Source organism: Nicotiana tomentosiformis, chromosome 3, assembly GCF_000390325.3.
Source record: "Nicotiana tomentosiformis chromosome 3, ASM39032v3, whole genome shotgun sequence".
NCBI classification, from domain to species: Eukaryota; Viridiplantae; Streptophyta; class Magnoliopsida; order Solanales; family Solanaceae; genus Nicotiana; species Nicotiana tomentosiformis.
Window position 1 is genome coordinate 102,623,756 of NC_090814.1, and position 12,306 is coordinate 102,636,061.

The following is a 12,306-nucleotide window of genomic DNA, read 5'->3' on the forward strand; positions in this document are numbered from 1 at the left end:
TAGAAGTATGTACCAAAAAAATCTGAAGGAATTGAAATTTAGTCAAAGAAATTGAGCCACTAAACCGCTGGAGTCCAGGAAAAATAAGGCTTTCGATATAGTCGACTTTATACATAAGCCCATAACTTGTAAGCGAATGATAATAGAAAACAAAGAAAAAGAATTACAAATTTTTATTGCAGCTCAATTATCTCCCCACATGATAAAAGAAGAAACTTAGAGGCGAATTCATGATTTTAAGTTATTATTTTCTAATAAAACTTCCCTAGTATTCAATCACATTCACATATATGTGATGTGCTTCAAGTCAAAAGCCACTATTAAAGAAACTCTAAACCCTCGGCTGGAAGGACCAAAAATAGTAAATATTTAAACTGTAGACTAACATAAGATAGTTTTAACATTTAAATTCTCACATGTCTTATTCCTACCATTTTAGGATAATCATTTAAGTGGTAGAGAGTGTTGTTCATTCTATCTTAAAAAGTTGAAGAAATGCAAGTGTAGCTTTATTAAGTGAAGGGAAATTTTGAGATGAAATGGAAATCTCTTTGTCACTTTCTACATTTTCTGTCCAGTCTAATATTATAATTCCTCCATACATCCTAGTCAAATTTCGGTATGTTTCAACTATCTTTGGCACAAGTCAAGCCCATACATTAGCCTATTGCTTAAAATAACACTTATTGATCTTCTGCTAAAATAGGTGGGCACAAACTAACTTTCTTTTTGGTTTTCACTCGCTTTTCGGTATTCAGAGGCGGACCCAGGATTTGAACATCGCGGGGGCACCATTATCTTTAACGTAAATATGAAAATAACATAAGTTGCAATAAAGTTTGACGTGCAACTCTTTGAACACTTAGTGATTATGAGTTCGTGGCCGAAAGAATATTTAAAAACATAAAAAAAAAAAAAACTTAAAATCATGACTAATAAAAGTCTGTAAGCAGTCCAAAAAGCCTCAATCGAAGTCCCAGAGTGCACGAATACTTGCTACTTTGCCAAAGTAAACGTTGAAGGGAGAAGGTTTTAGTTGTCTTTATTTTTTCTAAATGAAATAATAATAAAAATTAATTAAAGATAAAGATTATTGACTAATGAAACTAGTTAATGATATATTTTATCCCCCTTCCATACTGTCTTTAATCATTATTTTTGTGTTTCTTTATTAACTTTTCAAAGTCTAGAAAGACGTATCTCCAATAGAGTTTTGAGTATTTTGTGTAGAAGATACAAAGAACTAATTGTGAAGAGAAGTTGAGTTTTGGAGCTTAGATGGAGAGATTTTAAAAGAAAAAATTTAAACTAAGTGACTTCTATGTACTAGTACTAAACCGTTGAAGGGAGAAGGGTTTTAGTTGTCTTTATTTTTTCTAAATGAAATAATAATAATAATTGGTTAGAGATAAAGATTATTGACTAATGAAACTAGTTAATGAAATATTTTATCCCCCTTTCCTACTGTCTTTAATCATTATTTTTGTGTCTCTTTATCAACTTTTCAAAGTCTAGAAAGATGTATCTCCAATAGAATTTTTGAGTATTTTGTGTAGAAGATACAAAGAACTAATCGTGAAAAGAAGTTGAGTTTTGGAGCTTAGATGGAGAGATTTTAAAAGAAAAAATTAAACTAAGTGACTTCTATGTACTAGTACTAAACTAATGTTTGAATTAAAAAATAAATAAATCAAGTTGATTACTAAATATGGAGTACTAAACTATCGTACAATTAAAAAAGGAAAAAAGAAAGAAATGGTGAAATAATGCTGGTGTTGGGTCTTGATCCTGGGTCTGGCAGTTAGAGAATGGAACTAAACAGCCTTCAGAACCATTGCAACCAAGGGTTATTTTGTTATTTTTGGGGCACAATTAAATTATTATAGGGGTCCTAGACGTTTATACAGTAACATATACATAGTTTTTCCCGAGCCTATAGGGTGCCAGTGACCCCTCACCTCTTCACGTGGGTCCGCCCCTGTCGGTACCTGGTCTAGGACCCGGCTAATATTCCAGATCTGTGCCCCCAAACTATACTAAAATTTAGCATGATTAAATAATAACTAAATGTGTGTGTATGTATTTATTGAATTGATGTAAATAACGGATGAAATTAAATTTTTACCATCCCACTTTTAGATTAAAATATTCTTGCTAGAGGGCGACTCCATCCCGCGCGAATGATTTTCGCTTGGTATGTTTTTTTGTTTCTTTGGATTACAATCAACCAAATAATAAAGCTAAAATCAGTAAGCAAATAGCAGTAATCGTTACTAATTTCTAATTATCAAGTCACCGGTTTAACACCAAACACATAAAATTTCAATGATCTATTAAAACTATTAGTGTAATGAGACAAATACATATATATATATATATATATATATATATATATATATATATATATATATATATATATATATATATATATATATATATTAAAATTGGAACCCTTATTAGTAGTTCTAGTAAATAGTTGCAGGTCGGAGACATATGACGTCAGAGGGGAATATGCAGTAGTTGCTACCTTTCATTATTAAAGCTACTAGTTCGTCTCCCATTAACAATTCAGCTTTACTCCTAACTAAGGAGTAGTATTTATTTAGGTGTTAGGATTCTTGGGGGAGGTGGGAGGCCAATCTAGACTTTGGTCTAGTTTTATTCTAGCATCTTTAATCATTTATTTATTATAACGATGGTGTTTGTACGTTCGAGTAAGTTTTTTGGGATTTTGCCCACATCAACTGATTCAATAAGTTCATGCTAGCTATTTATCAGCAATATAAGTATCTGATAAAAATTTTGTCACCAAAATTTGGATTGATGGAAAAAATTACCTAACGTCTTTTGTATCTATTGAGATCTGAATCATATTGTCTCTCATAATGCATTACAACTCCATCATTTTTATTTTCTTTTATTTGTTGGTAAGATTTTAAATTATTTATTGTTATCATCGTAAGAACTCGGTGAATATCTTAAATTATTTGATTATTTCCCAGGAAGGATGATGCATGCGTTTACTTGTACTTCAGGTTAATATTACTTTTTCTTATAAATTATGTAGCTAGGGGAAAAACAAAAGTACAATACGAGGTAACTTATGAATCTACACCTATATTCTTTCTGCCAAATTATTAACATCTCCGGTATGGCTAAAATTTTAGTTGTTCCCATTTATCCTATGTACTTTTAATTACTGTCAGTACGTTTCTATTTTTTTTTTTCTGGCAAAAGAGTTGATACAGCATTAATTATAGCTACTTGGTTATTTCATCTATCCTTTTAAGCTTTAGAATATTAATTTTAACTATTTGTACGTCGTAACAGAATGTAGCTGCAATATTATTTTATGCATACACTATAGTTAGTGTTTTCATTCTTTTCAATACATTTATAATATTATTTCATCACATATATAAAACATGTAGGTGTTTAGTCGGTATCTATAATTAGTACTAAAATTTATATTCTTATGAGAATGTATGTTGATCACTTTCACTAAGCAAATTCTCATTCTTAAGATTTTACATTTCTTTTTAGGATCATTAAATATCCATCTGGTGCTAAATTAGCCCTAGCATAACGCCTGGTGTTATTGCATTAACGTTTTTATTTAAATTCTTAATACTGGGAGGTAAAAGCTACTAATTTAATATTCCAAGTGAACAAACAAAACCTAATTAAAAGCTTCTTAAACTTCAACATATATATCATAATCAAATACTGATGATTGATTCTCCATTCATGCAAGCTATTTCTAGAGCTTTTAAGAGCATTTACGATAGTGCACTACTTAATTATAGAGAATCACTTAACGTTGATCAATAAAAACACAGAATTTACAGAATAAAATGGTATCAATGTTGGTTATTATTACAGAGATCCAACTAAATAATTGCTTGCATTATATCTTATTTAAATCTTGTTGTTAAATGCATCAATCATTTTTTAAATCTTTTAATTATGATAATACTATTAAGGAGTATTTGAATAGCTTTGACATTTATTTTGAATTTGTCCTTCATTCTCTTCTACTTAACTAAGGAAGAAATTCTGAGATATACACCCAATGCTATCGACTTAAACTCAATATTGAATTATATAGTAAATATTATATTCCTAATCATTAACTGAAAATTCTGGTCGGACTTCCAAGGCTGGCCATTTATTCTTGTAGTGCATGTTTTATAAATCAACGTCAAATGTGTGGAAATCACCTTTTTTACTTATCAAGAAAATGATTAAGTCAATTTTATGTTATTTCTTCTCCTTTTTCAATATCTTAAATGTCTTAGCTATAATTTGATGCCCCCTTTGTTCTTAATTTAATGTATTCTAGATTCATCTACATATTGAACAGAAATATTCTTTTATGAATTTATTGCAAAATGTACAATTATTTTGAATAATTTTTATTTTAGTATCATGTGTATTATCTCCTTTTATTTTCAATTTTATAAATTTGAGTTTTGATTGACGGTAATAAAATCGCTAATTAGGAGTAATTTAACCGTTTTTAAATGCTACTAGCAGATGCATTCGATTACAATTTATTTACTCTTTTTTTCTACTTCAATAGGAAAGTCCTAATCATTAACACAAAATGGGAAAAGGAAAATAAAATTATGCCATGATACAAAAAGTTTACATTGAATGGGAGTTTAACCATCTAAAGGGTAAAATATAAATTGTGTTACAAAATTACCAGTCAATTGCCAGATCTTGAAATTAATTTGATTATTGACACAAAACAATAAAATAAAATCATCCTATGCCAAATAATTGGAGTATTACTTATATGAAATGTATATATTTGATTCTTAATTAACACAATTTTCCAACGTTAACTCTCCCACGGTATTTTCTCCCCACCCCCGAAAGCCAATGACATCCTCAATCCTGCATCCGGGCAGCAACGTATCTAGAATTTTAAGTTTATAAATTTTTATAACAATTTCAAGTTATAATATATATATATAATATTAATCAGACCAACGGATTGAATTTTGAACTAAATATTTTTAATAAAAATATATGATCTAAGCAAAAATTACTAGGTACACATAAATCAGTATAACCATTGCACTAGATCCACACCCGGTGGTAGGGGCCCGAGGTTGGTGGGTTTAGGTCCTTTCTGTATATATTTCTTCACACGCACCCACCAAGACAGTTGCACTTAAGACATACAGTATATGTTTTTATTGTTGCATTTTGGGCTGACTTAAATAAATGGAGAAAATACAGCAGTTCCTCATTCTTACTTAAGTAGTGAAACAATAATCAAAGTGTTGGTCATCATACGGTTAAAATATTACACCTTTTGATTAGTTAAATCGAACTTTTATTAGTAGTCTGCAATTTTCACTTGTCAAATTTCAGAGTTAGAAAGAGATTATCAAATAGAGACTCAAGCAGATATCCCTATCCGAAATCATTTAATTTGTCGCTCTATTCGTCTTTTAGATGTCTCAAAATCTTCATATTTAATTTCATGGAAGCTTATACGTCTAATCTTGGATAGGAAAACACTTTCACAAGTTCCAAATTTGAATTGTTACCGTTCTTTTTTTTGGGTGCTAAATACTTGAAAAGGTACATTAATACAAACTCTTTAAGTATTTTATTACACGTTGACATTATCACAAGGGGACCTCAACTTAAGTTTGTTTTGAATATTAATTCAAATTAAGACAATAACTTTAAGATAGGATGAGAAGTTTGAAATGAGAGGGGAAAGGCGAGTAAAAATGTTCTTTTCGAAGAAGAAAATTAAGAAGATGATCACAAAAATTCTATTAGTACCTTGTACAAGTCCACAAATGTTGGGACAAAAAATTTCCTTGAGAAGAAAAAAGGAGAACATACAATGTCAAACTAGGTTGGACCGGCACTGCACATATTGCCTATTGGTAACTGTTAAAGCAATAGTTTTAAAAGTTGAAATTTCAAGAAGTCAAAGATACATAGAAGTGCCGTGTTTGCTATTTGTTAAAGCCGCTACGGTCATTTGAATAATCCTTAACAATGACTTATTTGTTAAAGCCGCTACGGTCATTTGAATAATCCTTAACAATGACATTAGATATTCTAATAATAACGAGATTGAGTAGAAATATCCTTTCTTTTTTTTAATACAAGAGGTAAAGAGAGAAGAGAAAAACCATAAACATATATCAGTAATATATTTTCGAGAATAGCTCCGAATGATCAGACTATTAATTAAGTCGTCCGTCCATCAGTTACAATAGTCAATACCACAGGCACGCACACATACAGAGCGCACGTCCTATAATTAAAAGCTCTTTGTGAAGTGTTAACTTACAGACAGATTTAGAATTTGCGGATTCACGATTTTAAGGTGTGTGAGTTCAATCTTTAAGATTTAGCGTTGAACCCATTATATTTTAAATTTATAACTTCATATTTATTATTTTTTCTGGTCTATTTTAATTAATTTTTTTGGTTATTTTCACACATATTAAGGAATTCACCTTTTAGTATTAATTAACAATAAAATTGACCATATTGTTCATTGAAAATACAACAAATACTCTTAGGGTCTATACTCCAAGGGCAACTTTGAAAAACAATAATTAATTCCTTCTTGATATTTGAAAAAATCAAATATTATGGATCACAAAAAATCAATTAAAATGAATTGAAGAAAATATTTATTATAATTTCAATAAATTTTTATACATAATTTTATGGTCCGCATAAAAAATATTAGGTTATGAATCAAGTAACATAAATATGCATCCGCCCCTATGTACCTAGGTTGTAGGGTAAGTAAAGACTAAAGACTAGAGTAGCAGTCGTATAGTATTTGGTGCCTATATTAATATTACACCTCTCTGATCTGACCCCCCGCTATTATATCATATGCCTTTGAGTTGTCTTCCTTCTTATGGAGAGGATTCAATCTTCTTCCTTATAACCATCACCAATCTTCTCTTAATTAATGCCCCCTCCCAAAATTTTCTCTTTCTTATCTCTAGCAGTTTTTTTCTCCACCAAATTATCTGTCTAAATTCATGCTCTCTCTATCTTCATATAGATATATTTCTGATATTACATCTGTTACTAAATATCCACTCCTTACATATGGCTGGTCTTTGCTTGAACTATGCTAATACCACCTTCATTTTTGCTTATTCCCTTTTCCAGTTCCATTCTCTATAATATATCATCATTATTCTTGATTTAATGATTTCTCATTTATCATTTTTTCCCTCCTCGTTACTAGTGATAGTACTAGTGCTATTAAATTCTTTTTTGGTTGTCTTTACTATGGTAATTTCTCCATTCAGTAGTATTTAATATTGGTAGTTGTAGTAAAGGTCTGATCAGTAATTCTTGTTTGTGTCTTACTCTTCATGTGATGGGAATAGCTGAATTTCATCAGTTCCTCTTTCTTGAAACTAAGTACTTGTACTATTCCAAAGTTTATTCAGTTGTTGAGGGTCAATAAAATATCAATATGGAGTACGGCAGCGGAGGTGGTGGTGGTGGTGGTGGCACCAGCAGCGGCGGCGATGATCCCCGCGACGCCGCCGAGCGGAGGAAGAAACGTTATCATCGTCACACTGCTAATCAAATTCAAAGGCTTGAAGCGTAAGAAACTGCAATTTCATATATAGCCACAACACTAGCCATGCATTTGCATTTCTACACAGCTACTTCTTATTTTTTTTTTTTTTTTTGTTAAGGTAGTACTAATTTGATTTTTGATGTTGGTAGTATTTTCAAAGAATGTCCTCATCCAGACGAGAAGACACGATTGCAGTTAAGCAGAGATTTAGGCTTAGCTCCTCGTCAGATTAAGTTTTGGTTCCAAAATAGGAGGACTCAAATGAAGGTTTGTTTCATCTTTTCTCTTTTTAAGTTTACTTTTTTAACTGTTCTATTGTTTATTAGTTGCTTCAAAATTTCTCATTGGATTTATAGGCTCAACATGAGAGAGCAGACAATTGTGCACTTAGAGCAGAAAATGATAAAATTCGATGTGAAAATATAGCAATCAGAGAAGCCCTCAAGAATGTGATTTGCCCATCATGTCCTCCTGTTACTGAAGATTCATATTTCGATGAGCAAAAGTTGAGAATAGAAAACATGCAATTAAAAGAAGAGGTCCATTTAATTTTCCCCCTCATTTAATCTTCTTTAATTTATACCTTCGCTTTCAATTTCTCTGTTCTATATATATATCCCTATTATTTGATGTATTCATTCACATTAATATTTCTTTTTTTTGTTTTTTTGTTTTTTGGGGGACATGCAGCTTGATAAAGTATCCAGTATTGCTGCTAAATATATAGGGAGGCCTATTTCACAACTCCCACCAGTGCAACCTATTCATCTATCTTCACTAGATTTGTCTATGTCTAGTTTTGTTGGCCATGGCCCTAATTCCCTTGATCTTGATCTCGATCTTCTCCCTGGAAGTTCGTTGACTATTCCCAGTTTGGCCTTCTGTTCATTGAATTTATCGGACATGGATAAGTCCCTTATGGCTGATATTGCTGGGAATGCAATGGAGGAACTCATTAGATTGGTGCAAACCAATGAACCTTTGTGGATGAAGTCCGCTATCGATGGAAAAGATGTACTTAATTTCCAGAACTATGATCGAATTTTTCCAAGGGCTAATAGTCATTTGAAAAATCACAATGTTCGGATTGAGGCTTCCAGGGATTCAGGTGTTGTTATTATGAATGGATTAGCATTAGTTGACATGTTTATGGACGCGGTTAGTAGCACAATTTTCAGTTTTTGTTGCATATGGAAAGAGTTAACTTTAAGATTATGGTTTAACATTACTGGTCTTTCTTTTTCTTTTTCTATTTGGTAGAATAAATGGCAGGAATTCTTTCCTACAATTGTTTCAAAGGCAAGAACGCTTGAAGTAATATCATCTGGTGTGATGGGAAGCCGAACTAGTACATTGCAATTGGTAAAGAAAAATAACTGACTTAATAAAGAGGGATTAGTCTTTTTTCCTAAGGTTTTGCCTGATGCGCGCTACATGCAGATGTATGAAGAATTGCAGGTGCTTTCACCATTGGTTCCAACGCGACAATTGTATTTCCTGAGGTTTTGCCAGCAGATTGAGCAAAGCTCGTGGGCAATAGTCGATGTTTCTTATGATATAACTCAAGAAAATCTTTATTCTTCCACTTCTTGCAAGGTTCATAGGCTTCCATCAGGGTGCTTGATTCAAGATATGCCCAATGGTTATTCCAAGGTAATCCAAATTGCTCTACTAATCATAATTATTGTGATTAAGCTCTACATTTGCAATTTAATACATGAAATTTCTGACCTTTTTTTCTTGCAAAATAGGTTACTTGGGTGGAACATGTAGAAGTGGAAGAGAAAGGTATAATTCATAGGCTATGTAGAGATCTTATACACAGTGGATTGGCATTTGGAGCAGAGAGATGGGTTGGCACTCTTCAAAGAGTTTGTGAAAAATATGCTTGTCTCATGGTTAATAGCAATCCTACTCATGACCTTGGTGGAGGTAACTTAAATTTGAAATTCGGGGTTTTTAATAGTTCGTATTCGTCCAACTACTAGCAATAAGAAAAATTGAGATGCTCGATTAATATGTCACGTTATGGTAGCAGTAATTCCATCGCCCGAAGGGAAGAGGAGCATGATGAAACTGGCAAAAAGAATGGTGAGCAATTTCTGTGCCAGCATAAATCCATCTAATGGACATCAATGGAACACAATTTCTGGATTGAATGAGTTTGAAGTCAGAGCTACCCTTCAAAAGAGCACCGACCCTGGCCAGCCTAATGGTGTAATCATTAGTGCAGCCACCACCATTTGGCTGCCAGTTCCTCCACAAAATGTCTTCAATTTCTTCAGGGATGAACGGAATCGACCCCAGGTCTGTGCAAATTGACTATGCTTCTAGATTTGGAATGGTATACTGCTATTTAGATAGTTTAAGTACAATGTAGATCATTTGACTTTGCGCATGAGGGAATGTAGATAAATTTCGTTTGACTTTCTCTTGTGGTTTAATATAACCTTAACCAGATGTAAATTGAGATTACTTAGTGTGATAACTTTACATGTCTTCTATTTTAATTTAAAATGCATTCTTGATCACAGTGGGATGTTCTTTCCAACCAAAATCCAGTGCAAGAAGTAGCTCATATTGCGAATGGCTCTCATCCAGGGAACTGCATTTCTGTGCTGCGGGTAAATTGATGAAACCATACTAAATATTTTTCTTAAAGTGAATGCCTTTTTTCTTTATTTTATGTTGAAAATGACACAATTTGATAATGAGGAGAATGTTACATTTTTTGCAGGCCTATAACACTAGCCAGAACAACATGTTAATACTTCAAGAAAGTTGCATAGACTCATCAGGGGCACTAGTAGTGTATAGCCCAGTGGATGTACCGGCTATCAACATAGCGATGAGCGGTGAGGACCCCACGTATATCCCGTTGCTACCATCGGGGTTCACGATATCGCCAGATGGCCATCAACTAGACCAAGATGCAGCATCATGCAGCAGCAGCTCAAATGCAAGTACTATAGGAGGCAGGTCAGGGGGTTCACTTATAACAGTAGTGTTCCAAATTCTAGTAAGCAGCTTGCCATCAGCTAAAATGAGCCCTGAATCAGTAAACACTGTGAATAACCTTATAGGCAGCACTGTTCACCAAATTAAAGCTGCCTTGAATTGCTCCACTTCTTGATCCCATTTTGAAATCAGTTCAGCGACTTAAATTACCTCTGTTTCTGCTTAGAGGTAGTTGGGAATTTTCAATGCTTCTTTATCAATAGTCCTGGGGATCTGACCCCAAGCTCCCCTCTGCCACTGTTACTGATCCTGTCACAGCATTATTACATTTCACAACTCATAGTCTTTTTTTTTTTTTTTGGGGGGGGGGGGGGGGGGTTGGTTAGCATTTTTTTCCCTTTTGAATTTGTGGGGTTTTTCTTTTCTTTTGGTATCTTCATTTTGCTTAAAAGAGGAAGTCAAGAACGCACCATACAAGAAAATTCTTGGTAAGAAGTGTCTATCATTGTGGTTTGCTAAGGCGAGAAAAATTGTATGGTTCGGGTATTGACTTCTGTACTTGAACTTTTCTTTCATCAATCTAATGGAAGTATGTTTGATTTTTTTTCCTGCAAAACAGAATTTAATTTCTTAGTCTATCAATATTCTTGTTTACATTTCTATTCTTTTTTTCTACATGTACATTGTATTTGAGATTGTGGTCCAAAGTGGGAGAATAAAGACCATCTTGGCCATGAGTTGAAAGTCCTGAAGGGTGGGGCCAAAACAATGACATAATAAGAAAACTTGTTTATTAAGAGGGCCTCAATTCTCAACTGTTCTACTTTGTGGTTAGAAACTGTACTATGCTGTATAGAGAACAGCATAAAAAATCTAACCTCATCATACTGATCAAACTTCTTGATGTGGACACAATCGGTCTTGCGTGAATTCAGATTAGTCGGACCTTGATATAGATACGGGATACCAAGTAAAAAACCAAAAACATATTAAACTTCTTGATAGAAAATAAAATGCATGTGAACAATGTAGTCCCTTTTTAGGCCCAAGGGAGTCGGGGGCCAGGGGCGCAGGCAGAAGCCATACTATATGTTCGGCCGAATTCAATAACTTTTGCTCAAACAATATATTTTGTGTTAAGAAATTCATTAAATATGTACTAATATTAAATTTAGAACCCAGTCATTAGTACTTGAAATCGTTGTTCTAAAATTCAGAACTCATAAACTTAAAATCCTGAATTTGCTTCTGGACGGGCATCGTTATTCTCAATTTTAAGATGAACTTACCATTACACAATTGAATGCTGCTTGTGCCTACATCTTGTGGGGTATCGTCAGAAGTGACACTTCAATTTTGTCAAATTAAATTTTCCTGATAAAAAGTGTCCACGATTGGGAACGATTAGGAGAATACGATATCCCAACTAATTCCTAACTAATCTTTGTCCAAAAAGGAACAAAATATGGAGATTTGCATTCACCTTTTCGGATGGATAACTCCACTCCACCATCTTCAGATATGTGCTAAAATAAAATTGGGCATGTAGGTGACCAGGAGACTACAATTCGAATTACACGTGTGCATATCCACATATGAAAATAGTTTATATTGTAAATATATAGTATCATAATAGGACACTAGCACTCTTCTATATGCTTTAGAAATATAAAATTTTTTTCTTATGGTTGAATCACAAATTCACAATAAACTTATGGTTGAAGTGGTTTCTTCTCTACTTTTTTGTTTCT

General features: G+C 32.9%; 1 protein-coding gene across 1 annotated transcript; it reads left to right on the forward strand.

Moving 5' to 3' along the window:
* The first annotated feature begins 6,878 nt into the window (after positions 1–6,878).
* LOC104085048 (homeobox-leucine zipper protein HDG11-like) lies at positions 6,879–11,154 on the forward strand. Its single transcript, XM_009589003.4, has 10 exons — positions 6,879–7,620; positions 7,747–7,864; positions 7,954–8,136; positions 8,288–8,755; positions 8,858–8,959; positions 9,038–9,250; positions 9,349–9,529; positions 9,636–9,904; positions 10,132–10,221; positions 10,335–11,154. The coding sequence occupies exons 1-10, from the start codon at positions 7,487–7,489 to the stop codon at positions 10,728–10,730; spliced, it is 2,154 nt and encodes a 717-aa protein (XP_009587298.1). The 5' UTR covers positions 6,879–7,486; the 3' UTR covers positions 10,731–11,154.
* The last annotated feature ends 1,152 nt before the right edge of the window (positions 11,155–12,306 follow it).